A 22,324-nucleotide genomic window follows, 5' to 3' on the forward strand; every position below is an offset into this window, starting at 1 on the left:
GCACTGCAGACCCACTAGTAACATTACATTTTTAGGCCTTGGGTATATGGTATACCACTTTACAATGGAATTACAGGTGAATTAATTAGGCCACACAGGTGAAAGCCAATCATACCAGGTTTTAGGGGAGAGAGTACGGTACACGCACGTTAGCACTGATTATCAGTGGTATATTGCCCAGAGCCCTAAAGCTAACAAAAACAGGGTAAGACAAATAGGAGAAAGGCGAAAAGGCTGGGGATAACCCTTCAGAAAGGGCCATTTCCAACATTAAGGTAATTGACACAATTGTGTGTCATCAGCATATGAGTGAGCCTCTAACCTAAAAGACCTTATGAGTTTAGCCAGTGGGGACGCTTATAAGTTGAATAATGTAGGTCTCAGGGAGGAGCCTGAGGGTACCCCCCCATGGCAAGAAAATTCACCACTCCAGTCTGCAACCTTTCACTAAGAAAGGATTTTAGGAGGTTTAATGCTAAGTCTATGAGCCCCAATTTCTGCAGCCTTCCCGCAAGCATGATCAGGAAGATGGTGTTGAAAGCTGCGGATAGATCCAAAAGAGAAAGATTGTTCCTTTTCTGTGAAACCTGAGGTAACCTGAAATCGGGTGTAGACCCAATTGGTAGGAACCATGGGGACCTTCAGGATGTTTGTATGAAAACTCCTTCAAGGAATAATGATGGACTAAGAGACATCAATAATTTTCTAATCTGAGTCTAAGGCTCTCTTGCAAGAGGGAATGGCTGTTTGCTAGTGTGTAGCAGATTAGAGTAACTTGAAAAAAATTATTAATGTAGCTTGAAATGTTCATGGTTTGTTGTGACCTGCAGAAAATAAGGATTTTTTGGGGGTCTCCGTTAAGGGTAACGTAGTCTTGTTTTTTCAAGAAACCTGTCTACAGAATCTTTAGAACTGAGGTATTTACGAAATTTAAGAAAATTGTCATTAGAGCAATTGATGGTAGGCCAGGAGGAGTACTAATTACTTTAAGCTCCACAGAGTTGTGAAAGTTGAGATTTCCGTTGCCTTAGGACATGATGTTTCCATAAGAATTACAGGAAAGCTGGTGACCAGCTTTCAAGCCGGGTGACTCGCCTGCCTTCCTACCAGCATCCTCTACCGAAAATGTCCATTTCTTTTTTAATCTTAGTTTTTTATCAGCTTTATAACCAGTTGTTTCCTGCACCAAATCCCAAACCATCTCATCACCAACTCCCAATGATACCACCTGTGCCATCTTCACTTATCCTCTGTGTTACCTCAAGACATTCTATTTTCCCATGTTCTTTGCCAAATTTCTATGCAGGTATGTTTAGCACCTTCCTTCTTGTTCTGGTCATATTTTTGTGTTGACCGAAGACCTGAAAGACACCAGAGACTCTACCCCTGCTGGCCTCCTTGTCCCCCTCGCTCAAAGCCAAATGCCAGCAAGTTGTCTCTTCATCAACTCAACTCTGTTCTTCTCCACTATTTCTTCTTCTACCAGCTCTTCACATTTTGTCATAAACCAACTCAACCTCATTCTCCCCTTAAAGATCCCTTTGAGTCAACTCTCAATATCAGACATTCCTAGGCTGTTCTGGTTTGTGTTTATTCTTTTAGAGATTCCAGTGATTATTTTCCAGTGTATTTCCAAACTCTGAAAAGCAGTGATTGTCAATGTTTACATTTCAATGCTACCAAAAAATCGTAAGACCGTGTTTTGTAGAACGAAGTAAATACCTAAATATGAGTAATAGTTATCTATATATTTTTGTGGAAGTTACTTTGTTTTCAGTATGACTCCCAGAACTGTTCGTACAGTAAGGTCCTAATATTAAATTCAAATGTAACAAAAACCATAATTCGTTTAGAGAAGAAAACATGTTTGTATTTTTTCATGTGTAACAAAGCATTATTTACTCCCAGGCGTTAGGTATTGGAGCCTAATATTCTGAGGAACAAAGCTGTTAAGTTTAGCATGGTTAATTCTATTAAAACTACCACTTTACCTGCAGTGTTACACGTTGAGTTTGTCAGGAGTACCCTACACTGCAGTGTGCTCTGTCCATTTGTATTATCACTATTTTCTATCTCTTCCCTCCATGAGTTTATCTTATAATGCACCCTTCTTCTGTCTTTTTCAATCCAACTCAACCCTGTTCTTCTCCACTATTTCTTCCATGACACTCGCACAGTTTTTTCAGCGTTTGCGCTTCACTTGTTTCTTACTTTACATAATCAGTAAATACATGTAATTGCGTCTTGTGTGTATGTCTGTGTTTTGAACATTTTTTGTGGCTTCATATAGCATGAATTCGACCCATTTATTGAATCCTCAACAGCAGCTTTCCCTGTACAGCAGTTGAGCCGATACTACAATATTCACTGCCCTCGGTGAAACTCACCCCTTAATGCTTTGCAGGGTATTCCTTTTACAACACATTTATGCCCATAACTCAGCCTGTGGTTGTTCTAGGACAATAGGACTACCACCAAAACATTCAGAACAACGTGCTCTTTCTGTCCAGCCCATTTTCTGGGTCACCCTAGGCTAGAGAGGGAACAAAAATCATAACCTCTTTCACCATTTAATGTATATTTAAACTCTCTTATAGCTGTAACTTTTGTTTTTAGAGCTGAGAGGAGTTTGTGTTATAAATCCTTGTTTATAATAATATTTTGACAGCCCTGCTATCCCTGCAAATGTGTAATGCAGTATGCTCTCTAGGGCCTGAAGGATGATAATTGCCCCAAGGCAGGATTATTACACTTTAGGCCCCCACGCAGTTAGGAACTCTCCGACCTTTATTTTGCCACATACGCTGGGGATACAGTGTTGTCAGGGCCTTCTGTGACACTGTACTTTGAGTGCTTTTGGCTCTACAGGGATATCTAGCCACGACAAGTATTACTGCACATTCTGCTGTTGACTCTACCGGGACATCTAGCCACGATCATTGGTACTGCACCTTCTGCTGTTGACTCTACAGGGACATCTAGTAACGACCTGCACACTGCACCCTTGTGCGGCTGACTCCACAGTTAAATGTTATTTTAAAGGCCTACTAGGCCTGAAAATGGGTAATACACAATGCCCTCAAGGGGCTGATTAAATGGTAACACTGCAATGTTCTTTGTTATTTTTTATTTCATGTGATTATGCCCTCCAGGGTTGACTATATGGTCACATGACCATGTTTCTTCCAAATGCTAATTTTAACGTGGTGCTCAGTAGGGGCTGTTCAGAACGTTACAGTCTAATGCCAAGTGTATGAAGGAATGAACCAACACAGTTTATTTCTGATAAAGGTTTATAGTGCTGCATGGCTAAATATTTATAAAGTCTCAAAGGCCAGATTGTCATCATCATTTACAACGCCAACAACTCTAACCCTTGCTAATGCGAGAACTATTGCATTGCAAATGCTTGTTGTACCCTGGTGCCCTGCTCCTAAAATGTGGGTGAAGTTTCAAGCAGGGTTCCAGAAAATTCCTGCCCTGGCTCCTAGCTGGCTGCACTGAAAATACAGGGCTGTTAAGCCTATTGTGTAGTGGCAGAGCTCAGCATATTCAGCTGTATGTGGGGCCGAGCTTAGCTCTGCCCCCCCCCCCATCAAGCCCATTCAGGCTCTGCTAATCCCCCTATTGTGTGACTGTCTTTGGTAAATTTAGAAAGTCCCAACTGTCAGTTATACCCAGTAATGTGACATAAGGCAGGTTACAGGTACAGAGGGCTAATGGCAGTTAAATGCCAACCTTTTAAAAGTGGCATTTTCAAACTTGTGATGATAAATCCAACTTTACCATAAAAGAGGGTTTATCATCACAAGTTCATATGTACCAAACATGACATATCTACCACCTCTGGTTTATGAAGTTCAATTTAACAATGTTAACCTATGTGAGGGGGAGTCTTCTCAGTAGTGAGAAAACACATTTTGTAGCTTTTCACTTAAAGGACATATAAAACTAACAAGTGTATGCCCTACTTTTTAAATACACAGCATCCTATCCTATGGGTTACCTAGGACCTACCTTACAGGTGACATATGTAATAAAAAGGGAGTTTAAGGCTTGGCAAGGGGTTTTAAATGCCAAATCGACATGGCAGTGGGACATGGCAGGCCTGAGACATGTTTTAAAGTGCTACTTAAGTGGATGGCACAATAATTGCTGTAGGCCCACTGGTAGCAGATAATTTACAGGCCATGGGTACATGGTATACCACTCTACAAGGGATTTACATGTGCATTAAATATTGCAATCAGGTATATTCCAAACACATTGGGGTAGTTTTAAGAAAGGTGGAGCTGCACCCAGTGCAGCACCACTTTCCTTGTGCTCCTTAGCAGCCCCCTACAGCTACCATGTGTGCGCCTTTTTAAAAATACAGTGCACCATGGCCCAGGGTAGGGGGCAATAGCACCAACATTTTTGACGCTTTTGATGTACGTTACAGGATTAGTGCCACAAATTTGGCGCTACCCTGAACAGTACGTAGGGGCCCATTGTAAACAATGGTGTGCCTCCTACTAACGCATGCTCTGAGCAGGCATTAAAAATGCCGGAAGAATGTTGCAAAGAAATCTTTTAGATATCTTTGCCCCGATTTTTTTTGTCCCCCCTTCCCACTAACGGGGGAAGGGCTCCCTTGCATACATTATGCCTGATGCAGGCATAATATGGCTCAAGGGATTACAATGTGGTGCAATGCATGCATTGCACCTTTTTGTAGATATAATGCAGCATTTTTGCCATAATATCGCCATATCAGCGTAAAAAAGTGACTCTAAGGTGGCGATAAATGGCACGAGGGGCTCTTAAATATGCCCCATCATTTTTTAGGGGAAGATCACAAGCACTCTAGCACTGGTTACCAGTGGAAATTGCACAGAGTCCTAAGGCCAACAAGCAAAAGTCCAGCAAAAAGTAGGCGGAGGAAGACATGTTTGGGGGTGTCTCTAGAGAGAGGGCCATTTCCAACAATTAGCATAGGTTCATTTCTGGGTACTACTGATCTGCCAACAGGGCAGAAACACGTCTCCAGTAGTATCTCTCATAAGTGTAATTCTGACACTAGAGAGCAGGAAATACTTGTGAGCCTCAGCAGACTATTGTGAACACTCCTGAGGCTGGGGAGAGTATTCCTAATATTTCTATGTCCCTGCAGGATCTCCCACATACTCCTGAGCTTTGTCAGAATGTCTTGCAGTCGAACCACAACAGGATACCTCAGTGTTCACCAACCAGACACCCGCTCACTCATCCATAGCAAACCAGCACTCTGAACTCCATTCTTTTCTTACACCCCCAGCAACTTGAAACATTGAGCAACCAACAACAGACAGCTCCCACTTGCACATTCATCCCCTGCAACTCCTAGCTCACAGAAACAAGGCATACACAACTCCCTGCTGCACATGCCCCCTCAGCAAAGTTTTCAAGGTTGCAGTTTACTCTGTAATTAGCTTATTCTGTCCACATTTTTTCATTGTATTCTTGGATATGTAGTCCTCTTTTACCATTATAAAATAAGGACTACAAATCTTAGACTGCAAAGCATTGACTCATTGAGCTACTTATTCATGAACCTGGAAGAATTCTGCCACAGAAACTCAACATCTGCAGGAATCAGGTACTCAAGTCCCCCTCATACACATATACCCTCATCAACCAGGGACACACAGCTCTGTACTGCAGATACTCTCCCAATGATCAGGCACACACACTTAACTTCTGCACATACTTCCTCTGCAACTCAACACCCACAGCTCTCTTCTGCAGCAGCCCAGAACACACGGTTCCCTCTCCATACTCACACAGATGCAGTAATTCTAATGTTAAAGGGGTTCCAAACCCTTACTTAATAGGGTTCACTTCATGAGAAAACCATATGGAATGTGTCACAGGTGAGGTTTCAACAAGATGTACAAAATGAGTATGATGATGGTAGACTAGGTTAGAAAGGCCAAACACTCATGTCTGAAAATGTCTGTGTTGGTTACACATTACTGGGTAACCCAATTATCCTTCAGGAGACTGAGTACGTCAGTGCAAAAAAAAACAAGGACTCCGGAAGGAGTCAGTTAGTGGATTGGTAAATACAGCATCAATCCAACCATCTAATTCATAGTATATTCAGTTTGTTACATTCATAGTTCATTTAGAAGTTAATTAAGCTAGGCATACTTCAGTGCATGAACAAACATTGTATTTATTTGACAATCCAAATCTCTCTAGAATTCAAAAACAGCACCAGCCCACTGTCAAAGGATCACAGTCATTTCCTTCAGTCCCAGTTGTGACCTTTGACATCATGGGCAACCAAAATCACAGTTATTTACATAATCCTTCAGAGTCCTTACCTTGAGAAGGCTTATGAATCCATTCACAAGAGAGTGTGGTGGTCAGTACTTCGACGTTTCAGTAAAACCTCTTACCATGTCAGTACCTTTGATGGAACTAATAGTAATCAAATATAGCATAGGGTGTGGTTTCTGTAGTGGCGTCCTCTCCTGATTTCCAACTGTAGCTATATTTGAATTTGAAATGTGAATTGAATGCCAGTATATCTCCTTGATCCTTTTGATGTCCCGTCTCACCAAAAGATCTAGGGTGAGGAAAAACTCCCCTACCCCGAGACAGAGAAAAATAGAATGAACATATCTGAGCCAGGGTATGTCCATCGATTGTGATAGTGAAAGACAGTCTTGGATTACCATCCTACACAAGTGGGCTTCTGGATTTCACCAGAATTGTAGCCATAACAATACAGGCTGAAGCTTTATGTGATCAGATATGTCCCTCAGGCCCACTTCTTCATGACAAAACTTCACTGAGGTCAATTGTGGGACTGCTAATAGCCTCCTTAAAAACTTGTTTTCAACTAGCTGGAGACTTGAACAATCAGCGTGGCCCCAAACTCCTGCTCCAAATGTCGCAATAGAAAGGCATTTACTTGTAAAAACAGTCAGCATCTCTTTGACCGGTTTATGCCCCAGTTTTTTTAGAAAATCTAAAAAGAGCATCTATGGCTCTTTGAAATTGTGTTACACGTACATTCACTAAAAATTTCCAGTTAAAATCTACATCAATGGGAACCCCCAGATAGGTAAAATTTAAGACCTTAAGTATTTCTACCCCTTCCAAGATGATTTTTTTAAGTTTTTGCTAATTTTGGACCACTCTTCATCACAAATGATTTAGTTCTACTGATTTTAAGACCGAGGTTACCCATAAATGTATTAAAAGCATTTAATAAAATTTGAAGGCCATTTGCTGTCCTTCAGATCCGTACGGCATCATCTGCATAAAGGAGAACTGGGATTGGAGAGTTATTAATGAGTGGCAAATCCTTCCCTCTTGCACATAAAAACTTTTCCAACCCATTTATATAGAGAAGGAAAAGAAAGGGGCCAGCACACAGCCCTGTCTAACACCTTTTAGTGAAGGACATTTGTCTGTTAAGTCACCATCCTGGGAAAAACGGACTTGTGCCAAGGTGCAAGCATGAAGTCTACTGATTAAGACAATTATATCTTTGTCCACCCCATATTTAGCATAACAGTCCACAGTTTCACTCTATTAACTGTGTCAAAAGCACAGGACAGGTCCATAAAGGCTAAATGCACACAGCCCTTTTTTGCCTTCATATATTTTTTAACTATCAAGGTCAAATTAAAGGTTTGTTCAACTGTCCCCAGCCCGGGGCGAAACCCATACTGCACCCTTGACAAACAGTCTCCATTGCCCAGTTCTCCAGTTTGTTCAAGATCACTCTGCCTAATATCTTAACTGAGCTGTCTAAGAGGGCGTTTGGGTGATAACATAGTGGATCTGCCCTGTCCCCCTTCTTAAAAATGGGCACAATGATTGCTTCTCTCCAAGTGTCTACTAGAGGCCCTATCATAACAGATCTCAAAATGTTGGTAAGCAATGGTCCCCAAAAATCTGGATTTTATCTGGGCCAGGAGCTTTATCAGAGGGGCAATCTTGGATGGCCTGTATTACATCAGCTACATCTATTGTGTTAAAGAAAGCTGCACCTATCAAGGCATTACTGATTGCCATAAAACTGTTCATGTCATCTTGGGAGGTATCATTCGCTATAATAAACATTTTTGAGAAATGGTCCACCCAGGCCTTTGCTGGAATGACTGTGTCCATTATCGTTTTATCCTTATCATTTAAAAAAGGGGAATTAGCCACCTGCCAAAAAGCCTTTGTATTTTTATTTTTTACTTGCTTCAATCAGCTCATCCCAGGTGATCTCCCTCATTTCAGTCTTCCTAGCAGCAAGCGCGTCCTTATATGACCTTCTTGCCACTTCAATAGCATATCGATTTTGAGGGAAGAGATTAGTTATTTTCTTAGATCTCTAAAAAAACTGTGACTGTCAATTTTCCCCCCAGCTGATAGTTAGACCTTTCTGGGCAGAGAGCGTCATGGCTGGCTGTCGTTCCGCTACTTTTAAATCCTTGTCCAAACCCAATCTTGTTTCTAGAGTTAGGGGGTTATGATCACTAAAGCAAGTTAATGTCACCCTAAACTTCCCAACAAAGGGGGTAAGTTCTCTAGAATAGAGAATAAAATCAATTATGGTGTGGACATCACCCCTTATAAACGTGGGAACCCCCTCTTCCACAGGTGTTGGGAATTGCAAAGAGTTGGGCACCATAACCCGATTGAGCGCATTTCCATAGGGAGAATGTTTAAAATGCTGCATGGACAATCATATTCATCAAGAAGCCCACAACAGTCCAAAAATTCAGATACACAGAGATGGGCATTAAAATCCCCAGCCCATATTATTCTGAGGTCCTTCTTGCTTATATTCATTGTCCTATGTATCATAGCCTCAAGATTGTCAATCACACTGGTGTCTGACAAATCAAAAACATTATTGTAGTAATTAATCAGCAACACATCAAATGGCTCATTTTGTTTCAGAGATAGGGACAAATAGTATGGGGATGTGTCCAAAACGCACACTTCCACCCCCTTTACCATTACTGATACAAAAGTGTCCAGGCCTCCCTTAGCCCTGCCCACAGGGGACTTGGTTGCAGGAACATTATAGGTGGTATAACCATTCATATATGGAGGCTCTGTAAGCCATGTCTCTTGACAACAGATGTAAAGTTTTTGGGTCACTATTTTAGGCCAATCTGGATTCTCCATTTTAGATTTTAGTCCAGCCACATTCCAGGAGATAATTTCTAGGGTTATCACATCAGATGTGGTAGTCGCTCTATTAGACTGCAAATTGGACAAGTATGGTGTATTTATCTTCCAATTTTCTCATAAGAGACACCCACTTGCTAATGGTCAGTCCAATTGCTCCAAGAAATTCAGAGGCTCAAAACTATTAGATGTCAGCAGAGGGGTATCAAGAGACTTAGACACAGGGGAGTGACAAGGATTCTGTTTACCTGGGTCAGTTATACTAAGTGGATGGGCCTGGGAAGAAGTGCTAATATACTCTGTTAGAAGTTGAACTCTGATAGATCCTAGAGCTTTCGTTGGAGGTAAAAAATAATGATACACAGTATTTACTAACCATGGGTTCCTAAAGTTTATGATTAAACAATCCCCTTGTGAGGACTTTACCGAAGTACCAACCCAAGGAACCCTCCTTACAGTTAGAATTTCCCTAGAAAGATCTGCCCTCCACCACGAGTGCTTTCCAACCCAGTGTAAAACTTTATTTAACAATGATGTATGGGACTCAGAATGGGGTATGCCTAATGTGGGAACATTCTCCAAGATTAGAATATATGGGGCGCGTGCCAGCGGAATCCTCGGGTAGGGGGTTTGAGCTCTTAAAGGCACAGAATGCAAGGCCTGTGCCATACCCTTATAATCCTCCTGCTTGTCTGCCCCCGCTGATATGACATATTTGAAAGAGATTCTGCAATCACAGGGTTCAGAGTCTTTAAAGCAGGATTCTGCACATGATTTGGCCTTCCTCTTTGCTCTAGTGAAATGGCTGAAGCTGATGAGCATACAGCTTTAATGGGATTAGACTGGAGTTCAACCCTGATATTGGTGGATTGGCAGGCATATTCCTTATGACCAATAGAGAGTTAACTTTCTCCTCAAGAGCTACCACTTTATTCAGAACCAAGGAACATAGCTGTCTTATGTCACTGAAATGTTTATCAAACTGATTAAGATAATCATTTGAGATAGTAAGAGGATTCTTATTTCCTAGTTGCTTCCCATTAGTCTTCTTACAAGGCTTTATTTGTAGCTTCTCCTTTCCAAACTCTGTTCCTTCTAGGTCCTTCCCAGTTAAAGTGGGTTTTGCGCAGGACAAAGTTGAATCTGAAGGGGAATTTGTAGCATGAGGAGGGGCCAAGTATCTGCTCTTTTTTTTGCGGGGGACCCTCAGACAGTGTATGGGTTATTGGCTCAATTAGGAGATCCTGGTCTAATATGACACATGTGTTCCTTAGCCTAATCACCGGGGATTTTACAGGGGGAGCCCTTTCTTCCATCTCACCTTTTCCTGTTTTCTCTAGAGTTGTTCCCAAGCTAGCTTCTACCCTCCCTATCTCTGATTCAATTGCGCCCACCACGGAGGTAAGATAGCTAGTTATCAATTGGGGGCCAGAGGCCTCCTGACAAGATCCCCCCTTCCCATAAACTCCTTTACGTTTCCCCATCAGGCCAACCAATTAAAAATAAGAACTAATATAAGTTATCTACTATTAAGATGATATCAAAACCTAATCTATCAGCTAGGTAAAACAGGTGGGTAAGAGATTAGGCCCAGCCCAGCCTCATCCGGCCGCGGACGGGCGCAGACGGGCCTTGGCGGGGGCGAGTCCAATTTTATGCTCCTCCAGGCACAAGTGAAGCAGCGACGATGACAGCTTCCTGCCGCAAAGATCACTGGGGGTGTGGTCCTGCGTTCCCCGACCCGAGTCTAGGCGTCCCGCGTGGCAGGGGGCCAAGTCCAATTTTATGTGCCTCTGGGCGCAAGTGAAGCAGCAGCGATGACGGCGGCTTCCTGCCGCAAAAATCACTGGGGAGTGTAGTCCTATGTCCTCCGGCCCGAGTCTAGGCATCCGCGAACGCTGTAATCAGGTAGCGCCAGCAAACGGTCTCATGCCGGGGAAAGCTGCTGCCCTGTTCCCCGGACCGTGGTCCCTCCAGTGGGATCAAAGCGGGCGGCGCGCCGGACACCAGGCGGACTGGTGCTCTGCCCGCCGCCGGAGATGCACATCAGTTTCTGGGGGGCCTGCGGCAGTGATAATAGCCCCCCTCCTGGCCTCTGGGGTCTGTGGAGCAAGGAACACTCAGATGGTTCACAGAGACTCCTCCTAACGCGTCTAGCTCTTCTCCCCGTGCCTGAAAGTGCCTGCCGAGAGGGGCGTGTATAAAGGGAGATCTCCCTGCTGGAACACAGCCTAAGAAGACCAGCTGTTACCTAAAGGAAATCCACAAATAGTTCCAAGCTGTAAAAAGAGATGGCTTCATTCATAAGTTGCTGTTCGTGAGGGGCACCTCGTGCCAGTGCTCTGTCTGCAGGTGGCAACAACCAGGTCTGCCGAGGCCAATCAGCTGCACATGGTGCGCGCTCTGGGCAAAGAGCCGGTGCAGGCAGGGCGCTTGTCTTGGAGGCTGCTGCTTCCTGCTTCTCTGTGCGGCTTGCACCGGCACCACACAGGCAGTGCTCTTTGGATCGGCACAGCAAGATGGCTGCTTCTCAGCACTCTCGGCCGAAGCTGGACTTCGAGATTGAGTACTCCCGAGCCGAGTGCCAATGGGAGCCTAGACGGGCAGCTCTCCTCGAAGAATCCGGACCCTTCAGGCGGTGAGTCGGGCTCGGGCTAGGGCCTGTCACTGTTTATTTTTATCTTTATATTGGCAAGTGCACTGTAATTCATCAGCAATAAGGTTTTGCGAAAAGCATGACAGATGCTTGATTTGGGGTGCACCGGGCGGGCCAAGAAAATGTCTCTATTTTCCGTTAGTCCAGTCTGACACTCCGTATCCAGAAAAGAATGATATTATTTTTGTAAGGAAACTAGTTTTGAAACATGCTACAAAAAGACGTAGAAAGGAAGCACTCAAGCAAATGAGCACGCCAAGCAACTGCCCGGGGGCTTTCATGTGGTTCTGCTATGCCCTCGGTTTTTGAACAAATAAAACCCTAGTGCGAGGGGGGGAGCTGCACTCTATCCTCCCAGAGTCTCCTTTTAAGACTGGTGCTCTGGTCCCTCATTTTGGAGTCTGACATTACTGTGGGTATCTGCAAGATTGGTGTCCTTATGCTGATGAGACTTGTTTATAGTGGGATGTTCTTTGATGTTGCAATATGGTATGCCTAATCATGAACCACTTGCGGATGGCCAAGCTTTTTACCTTTGCTGCAGGCCTCTGTTTGAACTGTCATGGCAGACTCTGAGGGCTCACATATTTCAGCATGAACTGGCACAGCCTCCAACACTGTTTGATTCTGGGGTAGTTGCTTGCCTCTTTCCTCGCATCGAATTTACTTGGTGAAGAATGTTTTTCCAATTAATTGTGCTTCACATCAGCCCAGCTTTACTATGGCAATTGTCCCACACTGATGGGCAAATTCCCAGTGACTGTTTTAATCTGGCACCCACAAGTCACCCAAAACATGGCCAGTAGCTCAAAAACATCACTGCCAGGCTTCCCTGACCAGCATTGTTTCCACTGAACTGTTCAGCATGGGAAGGTCACCATGCCTGAGATCCCACAAGTTGCTCAACACCTCCCCTGAAGCTACACTACATCTCCTTCTTCTTCTACCCAAACCCATTTACCTTTCTTCCCACACCCAAGGATCGAGTTACCTCGGTCTTTGTCACCTAACTCTCTAGCGGCAAAACCAACCTTTAACCTGTCGGACTCAGAACCTTCTCTACCTTATCATACTCCTGTGTAACAGGTTCACTCCATGAACCAGGAGCCATTGTTGGCTGCTGGAAACTGGTCTCCAAGAGTAGTGATAGCTGAAGAGGCTGCCCCATTCCTTAAGCCCGTAGTCCACTCCAAGATAGCCCCACCCCTACCCCCTCTGACCAGTCCTCTACCCTCTGCTGAGTGGCTTGCACCACCTGCCCAAAATCCCCAGGGGGTAAATACTTTGGAGGAAAAGACTTAACCACCGTGGATTCAGCCAAATATAATTAGTTCTGATTTATATTTAATTTGCAAAGACAATAGCATAATCACATATGAGAAGTTTAAGTGATTAAAACATCACTTGCTTTAGGGGTATAATATTTAAAGATTTGTTTCCAAGCAAGGCAAGCAAAAATCAGTGTTTGGGGCCTGTGATAGAAAGAAATGTCTTTCATCGTAAGTACTTGGGCGCATTACTTTGAACAGGTCTTGACTATAGAGAATAAGGCTTTTCAATACAAAAATATTCAGAGATAATTTTCCTTACTGTACGCCATGAAAACTACCACCCCATCCTGAAGTAGCTTTATGAAAACCTTTGCAAGGTATGTTAGGAAGACTGATATTTATGCATGTTCTACTATTCAAGATTCCTAGAATCCAAAGCTTGGAAGGGAGAAAGATTGAAGGCTTTTTTTGCACAAATAATTTTTTTATGTAAAACTGTAGTAGAAGAATAAAAAACAAATACTTGAGGCATCACTGACATTCTCTGGGCATTCGCACCTGTCAAAATGTGTGACCTAGGCTCAGAGTTGCTAATATTACATGTAAGACAGCAAAGCAACCAAAGCTTCTCTCCCCGAGGTGGGGCATTTTTGCCTGTTATGTGTAAATGCACACATCCTTGCATCATAGAGCAGGGGTGAGTGCGTTCTCTAAAGGATAGGATTTGTACTGCAAGGGAATCCTTCCAATATAAAAACTATCCTTTGGTACTATTGCAAGTTTATGTCTTCTGTGCAATGCAGTACACATGCAGAGCGAAACAATGAGGAGAAATGCAAATATTTCTCCTTGTTACACCTGCCACAAGAAGGCATAAGAATTTGGTGAAATCCTGTCTGTAAATGTTAGTAGATAAGGAGTTGCATCAAAACCCAAGGAAAGCTGCTTGGGAACGTCCATGCCCCACCCAGGCAACGCTCCTTTGATGCAAAGCAGCACAAAGTAGTATATGCGCAAGTTTGCGTTAGTTACTTTTGTGTACTTCCCAATACAAATCCAGGTTTGCATTGGGCAGTAAATCCTACCCTAATACTCTGCCACAGTTCACATCACAGAAGTGACCTGATCCAGGCGCAAAGCATTAGTAAATCTGGGCCCTAGTGGGTGGGGAACATCCTCACTTTAAATGTCATGTATGAGATTTCGAGACACTATAATGAAATGCTCAGCCGCTTATCTCAAGGTTGTAATGTATATGTATTTGTAAATGTGCACCTACACAGATTAAATAAATTGCAAACCAAGGTAATTTAATAATATGCTTTTCTTAATATGCTGAAGTCATCATGACCTGTTGTGATTAAAAAATATCTGTTTTCTGTAAATGAAGGTTGGCAGGACGGTATTTCAAATTAGGTATTGAATTTGTTTGTTTTGATGTGCTCATATTGTAATAATTGTAATTATTCAATCAGTAAAGAAATTGCATTTAATTCAGTCAAGATATCAATAGTCCAATATATAAAGAAAGGTCTCTCTGAATTAATTCAACATAGGTAAGTCAAAAATAGTAATTCTGATTGAAGTACTAAAAATACAATTCGTCCAGGTTTTACATTTATGTAAACTGAAAAGTTAATGTGTAATTTAATGGTTTTGTGTTACAAATACAAGCTACAGCTCAACTGTTTTTCATGAGTCATGTTACTGGTAACATAAACATTTTTTTTAATTTTCTTCTTTCTGCTACAGAGACCAGTTCCTGCGGATTGGCATTTCCCAGGCCAAGATGAGTATGTAATCATTTGATTATTAACTGTTTACCTTCTGGCTTTAGCACATAAAAGGCTTAATCAAACTGTTTGCTTTTATCCGAGTGATTTAATAGCATGACGCTCAAAGGTCGATAATATGCCATCATGGTGTCACACATGCGCTTTTTACAAATGTAAAGCTGTGGTCTGCATTCACTTCACTAGTCCAAATGAAATCTGTTTTTGATCAGGGCGAAGGTAAATATTGTCGACACATTATGAAAGACAACAAAGGCTGCAATACTATTATGTGTTACTAGGGGCCTAATTTAGAGTTTGTTGTCAAAATCAGCTCCTATTGGCTCAGTGGGTAGGCCAACGTTGCTTTTTTTCTGTCAGTTGGTAGACAGAAAATAAAAATATGCCCACTATACCCTGGGAGAAATTTCCATTTGTGTGTGGTCATTAGTTGTTCTTTTTCAGAAACAAACTTCCACTTAAGGAGTTTATTTCTGAAAATCAAAAACTTTGGAAACATTGGCGAATTGCTGTCAAAACCGAGGGGCACCGTTCATCAAACTTTTTGTACATTGAAAGGAACTGCCATGACAACGGTTCCTTTAAATGTACAGAGATAACTGCTGACCTGGCATTTGGTGGATGCAAGGCCGTCAGGGTGGAGGAGGAAATGCCCTCCGCCAGCCATACAGACTGTGCGCCATCTGCCAAACCCTAAATCAGGTCCTAGGTGTCCTTGTTACAATTTTATTAATATAGTGGAAATAATCGCCACTAGGTAGTTATAATTAAGACCTAGTTTCTATAGAAAATGCGTTTTTTGTTTAGCTAATAACTTTGTCACAGTCTGATGAATCTTCACCATTTTTTCTAAAAAACAACAAATGTAACTTCAGCTGCTGTCTGGAAAGTTTTAGGGTGATCTGTCAAGCGTGGGCTGAAATAAAAGGGGGATCCCAAAACATGTTTTCCCATTCAGTTTTCCATAGGGATTTTGAAGAGCCATAGTGCTGAAACTACTGGACGAAATTACACCAAATTTGGCTAAGGTAGCTCTTGGTCCAGAAAAGGCCTTTTTGTTATTTGGTGTAAATTTGTAAAGTAATTTTCTAGTTAATATTTGAAAGCCAGATTTGTATATAAATAGGGACGTGGATTCTCCTCTTATCCTCTGCGGATTCGGAGTAAAACCAAGGCCCTGATTGGCTGGCCGCAACCCAACAAAAAAGTTACAGTCACCAGTTTGTTTCACGCATTGCCTGAAGGGATGGGAAGAAACAGTGTGAAAACATATAAGTGGTCAGGATGCAAGTATCCTGACCCCATTGGGCACATGGAGGGTCCCTTAGGGACCCCTCATGGGCAAAAAATTGCCCATTTTTTATGTGGACCTTCCACGGATTCGAGGATCCTCCTTGGATCCTGGGGAAAAGCAAAGCCCTGATTGGCTTGCTGCACCCTGACGAAAATATTAATGTATGTGTTAAAAAAAAAAATAGAAATTTACTGAAAAAAACGAAGGTTACAGGGATGTTATAGTTAGGTCAATGTTTTACCCATACAAAACCATAGAAATTCAGCGGTTATAGTTATACATATACTTATGTGAAGAAACTATAACTCATACCAGAAAGTAACTTCAGGCCACGAGATATAGTATCTTAGTTTCTTAACATAAGTATAACTAAAAGTAACTATAACTGCTGAATTTCTATGTTTTTATGGGTAAAACGCCAGCCTAACTATATAAGGTCCTTGTAACCTTTGGTTTTTTTCAGTGAAAGTATGTCATAAATATATATATATATTTGGAGAGAGGGAGATAGATAGATAGATAGATAGATAGATAGATAGATAGATAGATAGATAGATAGATAGATAGATAGATTGCCTAATGGCAGTTTCCAAGTGATTCGTCAAGCATGTGCTGTGAAAAAGGGGGGAGCATCCCAAAATGCCTTTTTCTCATGCAATTTCCCATATTTGACATGACTACACCCGAATCACTGGATGAAATTACACCAAACTTGGTAAAAAGGTAGATTTTGGTCCAGAATTAGCCTTTTTTGTTAATTTGTTGTTAATCTGTTCAGTAGTTTTTGAGTTATTTCAGAAAAAAAGAAATATAGATATATAAGGAATTGGAGGGATCGCAGATCAGACCGATCTCATGTTTAGATCTGATTGGGTGCTAGCACTTCAACCAGGAAGTGTTAGTAGTCATCTTGGTACTTGGACTAAGCCTAGTCCCAAAACTGCCAGGGTCCAAATATTTTTTTTTACATTTCTTTTCCCATGAATTCGCAGTAGAGCTGCAAATTCATGCCAATTTTTTTTTTTAAAGAACATACGCAGTCTCCTGCAATTGTTTCTTAGTATGCCCCTCCCACTGGGTGGGCCAGGTATGTTTTAATATAATTAGGAGAGGGGGTGCATGTGGCCCCTCTCCCCAGTTGATTTTGGCCCTGGGGACCCCATCCCTCGAGGCCTGGCGCATATACAAAATGGAGAGGGGGCTGCACGCCCTCTACTCCCCCTGGGTTGAGTTTGTGCCCCAGAGACCCCATCCTCTAGGGCCTGGCTGGTAAGGGGGCCTGCATGATCCCCTCCCCCGCTCCCGGGCCTAGCTTGCTCACAGAGACCCCATCCCCTGGGTCCCGACTATTTGCAAAAATGGGGAAGGGGACCCAGGGCCAAGCTCCTTTGTCCCAAGGACCCCACCCCTGGGACATAGCGGTTTCCATGCCCGCACTCACTTGGCAGGACCAATTTAAAGGTTCCACCAAGCAACATTGAACAGTAAATCCGCTACCAGAAGGCGCGAGCTGGCAAAATGCTCCCACTTGCTGGGAGCAAAGTTTTTAACTGTTTCAAGTGTAAAAATTGTTCCTACATGCAGTGAGCAGCATATTTTGTTACTCTCTGCTTGCAGGAGCAATGCTGGAGGCAAGGAGCTGACTGGAGCCGCAGATGCATTGGGGCTTCCCCGGAGCCTCCAACAAGAGACAATGGGTGCCCTAGGTGGGGCCGGGGCACCCACTAGTAACTGGCTGCGCCTGGGGGGATGAGGTCCCAGAGGCTAAAATCGACCTCGGGAGGGGGACGTGCAGTCCCACTCCCCCTTCATTATTTTCAGCCAGGCCTGGGGGATATGGTCCCCGGGGCCGAAACTGTAATGGGGAAGTGGGCTGCATACCCACCTCCCAGGTTGGCTGTATGCAGCCAAGTTGGCTGCATGCAGCCAACCCTGCCAAGCACAGCTGCAGGCTGTATGTGGTGCAGAGTTGGGTACCTGCTGCTGACCTCCTGGCCATGTGAAGCACTGGGTTGGGTGCCTGCGGGTGTTTGGCTGCTGGACCTAGCTGCCCTCTCTATGCACTTCTAATTACCTTAGAAATTACATCTTTGATGACATCTCCTATGAAATAATTATTATTATCACCTGAACTGTTGTAATAAAAGTATGGATTTCTCTGAGTCTGGCATGTAAAATCTGAACCTAACCTAACTGTAACCTTCGTTTTTTTTAGTGAATTTCTAAGTTGTTCTAGTTCTATAGCCTAACTATAATGTTCATGGAACCTTTGGCTCTATTTTCCCGAACCTGCCCCTTCATATCTTTTTTAAACCTTTTTTTTCCAGGACTGGAGACACAGGGCCTGATTACAACTTTGGAGGAGGTGTTAATCCGTCCTAAAAGTGACGGTAAAGTGACGGATTTACCACCAGCCGTATTACGAGTCCATTATATCCTATGGAACTCGTAATACGGCTGGTGGTATATCTGTCACATTTGGGACGGATTAACACCTCCTCCAAAGTTGCAATCAGGCCCACAGTCTCCAAGTCCTAAAATTACTGCTGCCATATCTTTGTTGATGTGGTGGCAGCCAATCAAACTTTATCTTAAGGTCTGCCGCTTCTGTGGATTATCCGCAGTGTGAGATATACAAAGATTTTGAGTCTTTATTTCTAAAAAAAAAAAAAAATGAATGGATTTACACCAAAGCACAAAAAGCAGACCTAACTATAAATTGCACCTTCTCCACCATGCACTGCTTATTAACGCACATATTATATCACTCATAACATGTTGTGTGACATCATTTAAAAGAGGAAGGGGGCCCCTCTCCTCAAGCCTCATTAGGCCCCTGGGACAGTCACCTCAGGGAGCCAAATTAAAAAGGGGAGGGGAGCTTGGCAGCCCCCTTCACGAGGTTCAGTGGGCCTTGGGGACCCTATCCACTGGGACGCATTTGCATTATTACGGGGAGGAGGCATTACACCCTCCTCCCAAGCCTTCTTTGGTCCCAGAGACCCCCATCCCTCAGGGTCTGAGGTGGGTGCCCCACTGCCCACCTGGGGCACCCTCCAGTCAGCATGTTGGGGGAGATGGGAGAATCCCCAGGGCTCCTGAGGCCCCAGCTGGCTCCCAGTGCAGCCCCCATTCCCTTTAAAGTTAATCTCAGTCCGAGGGGATGGGTCCCCGGGGTCTACAAAGACACTTGGAAAGGACTGCCCAGCCTGCATCCTTTTTATTAAACACCAATTGACCCTGGGGGCTGGGGTCCATGACGACTTTTAAGTCTTGAGGACACAGCCCCCCTTTATTTTTTTACTGAAATCGGCCGTGGGGGATGGGGACCCTGGGGCCTACAAAAGCTCAGAGAGTGGGCCACATAGCCCTAACCCCTTTTATTCCTCAATTCATCCTTATGGGTGTCATTCCTGGGGACATCATTGGGAAGGGGAGGGTGGCTGCACGCCCCTACCCTTATTTAACATGCCCGGCTCTGGGGGATGGGGTCCTCAGGGCCCATAATGGGCTTGTCGAGAAGGGCCCTCCTCACACTACATTCCAATAAATGGTCGCCACCATGTTCTTTTGTTTATGTTTGCTGCTATTCCACTGGAGCCTTTGCAATCATGACAAAAATGGCCTTTTCTTAAGCTTTGGCCCCTGGGGGGGGTGGGGGGGGTCCCTCTGCTTCAGTGCAGGCCAGGATACAAATAAAAAGTCTGCTTCCAGTGAGCGGGAGCACTTTTAAGCTCTCGCAAGCTGGGAGCAAACTTGTTTGCGCCTGTCCGAGCAGGGAAACTATTATATACTGGGTATGGGCACCCCAGACATAGCATCTGAGCCTGCCTCAGGGGATGGGTTCCCCAGAGCCATTAATGGCTCAAAGAGGGGGCCACATGGCCCCCCTCTCCAAGTAATTGGTCGCGTGGGTGGGCTCCCTGAGCCTTTTCTGGCTTGGGAATGGAGACCCATATGCCCCTTTCCATATAAGCACATTTCGGCCCCAGAGGGGTAGGATCCCCGGGGCCTCTGGAGGTTCAGAGAGGGGGACCACACAGCCTCCTTCCTTTATGAAATCAGCCACAGGGGTAGACTCACTGGGGCATAAGTTATTTAAATGCTGCCCGGCTGCCATTTTGTTTCCTCACAGGATTGGAGGATTTGTTGGCACATTTGTTTCTCTTTTGGCCCCAACGTGGGGTGCCTCTGGTTCCCCTATGGGGCCTAGGGAGTTAGGGTATCCTTTTATACTATTGTTTTTCTACATTCAGCACAGGAGAGTAAGGTTCAGATTTAGGTATTGGTGGACGAGTTACTCCGTCATAACAGTGATGGATATCCCGTCTGCTGAAGTCTAAATCCCATTATTTTTCTATGGCAGCAACATTTTTCCCAGGATCTGGGGCTCGGTGCATATTTCAGGGGGAGGTTGCTTGTGCCGCCCCTTCCGCAAGCCAATTTTGGGCCCGAGACTCCATCCCCTGAAGCTCACATTGTGAAAGTTGGGTGCCCTGGTTCCCACCTAGGGCATCCACCATACTGTTTTTGAGGGCCACGGGGGGGTCCCCAAGGTTCCCGTGGGCCCGGTCGGCTCCCCACATACAGCAGAAGCCAGAATTGCTCTTGTGTGCACAGAGCAGCTCCTTTAAGCTGCTCCCTCCTGACAGTAGGCAGGGAAAAAGATCAAAAGACCGTTCCAGCTGGTGGGAGCCTTTTTGAAGCTCCAGCCAGCTGGGCACAAACATGTTTGCTCCTACTTGGCGGGAGGTTTGAAAATGCTCTAGCCAAGCTAGAGCAAACTTAGGATTCCCTTTCTGTGCCGGTCTGGTAGGGAAACCGTTATGTCCTGGGAATGCGCAGCCTGGGACATTGCATCTGAGCCTGCCCTAAGGGATGGGGTCGCCAGAGCCATAAATGGCTCAAATCGGGGGGCTCCTTGGCCTTTTCAGGCTTGGGAATAGGAGCCCAGTCTCCCCTCCCCTTTTTGTTAAACTTTGGCCCCGGGGGTGGTTCCCTGGGCCTCTGGAGGCTCATGGAGGGGGCCACACAGTCCCCTCCCCCTTCATGAAATCAGCCTCAGGGTTAGGATCCGTGAGCTATAAGTTATTTAAATGTGCGTGGGCCGCCATTTTGTTTTCTCAAGGGATCGCAGGATTTTTTTGTTGATTTTATTTTTTCTGGGCCCAGCTGGGGTCCCTCTGGTTTGCCCTTGTGGGGTCTAGGGAGTTAGTGTATCCCTACTCAACCCCTTTATACTATTTTGTTTTCCAAGTTCAGAACAGGAGTCTAAGTCCCAGGGTCCTATAATGGCTGCCAGCTATATTCTTCTTAAGTTGCTGGCAGCCAATCAGGGCCTAAAGAAAAGGGTATTCCTACCATTCCCCCTTATAATGCTTTTTGTAAAGCATTACAGGATACACGACTAAGTCCCTGAGTCCTGTAACAGCTCCTAGAAACATTTTTCTTATGTTGCTGGGTGCCAATTAGAATGCTCACTTCCACTGGAGTCTGAGTTCCATAGGAGAGAGATGGCCAAAGTGAAATAAGGCTCGCTGGGAAAATCAGAGTGTTCTCTTTTTAAATTGGCACCCCCCACAAGAGTCTCGCTAGCCCAACCCATCCAGCTATACAATTATTTTTGACCCCTCAAAAACTACAAACAGATTCACACCAAATCACAAAAACCACAACATATTAAAATATACCTTCATGCTGAATTCGGTGTAACTCCTTTTAGGCAGTTTTTCCTGCAGCCTTGTATAAAGAACCCTGAAAATGCATGGGCATTATGGTGGTCATTCTGAGTTTGGCAGTCTTCTTTGAAGACCGCCAAAGCCACAGGCACCAGAAGACCACTAGTTCTGGCGGTCTTCTGCCGACCATATTACGGGTATTGCTGGATTTCTGCCACACTTTGGGTGGAAATCCAGCAGTAGTCATGCTGGTGGGTGGAGGTGCATGAGTGGTTCCACCACCGTCCCCACCTTACCATCAGGACACCCCCGCCGTATTATGTGCAATCTTACGGCGTGGCGGTGTCCTGATGGCGGGCACTGCCGGAGGTGGAAACGCCCCTTCCTGTTCCCTGCAGGATGACCTTCTCCCCGGACCAGGTAAGTTAATCGTCCGACAGGGGAGAGGGTGGGGGGTGTTGTGTATG

General features: G+C 44.3%; 1 protein-coding gene across 1 annotated transcript in view; it reads left to right on the forward strand.

Moving 5' to 3' along the window:
• Positions 1 to 11,684: 11,684 nt before the first annotated feature.
• LOC138253708 (uncharacterized) overlaps positions 11,685 to 22,324 on the forward strand; it is a 309,351-nt gene continuing 298,711 nt past the window's right edge. The window contains exon 1 of the mRNA XM_069205800.1: positions 11,685 to 11,803. Within this exon, the coding sequence (XP_069061901.1) occupies positions 11,685 to 11,803 (119 nt within the window). The remainder of the gene's footprint in view (positions 11,804 to 22,324) is intronic.

The sequence above is a fragment of the Pleurodeles waltl genome, chromosome 1_2 (genome assembly GCF_031143425.1).
Source record: "Pleurodeles waltl isolate 20211129_DDA chromosome 1_2, aPleWal1.hap1.20221129, whole genome shotgun sequence".
NCBI lineage: Eukaryota > Metazoa > Chordata > Amphibia > Caudata > Salamandridae > Pleurodeles > Pleurodeles waltl.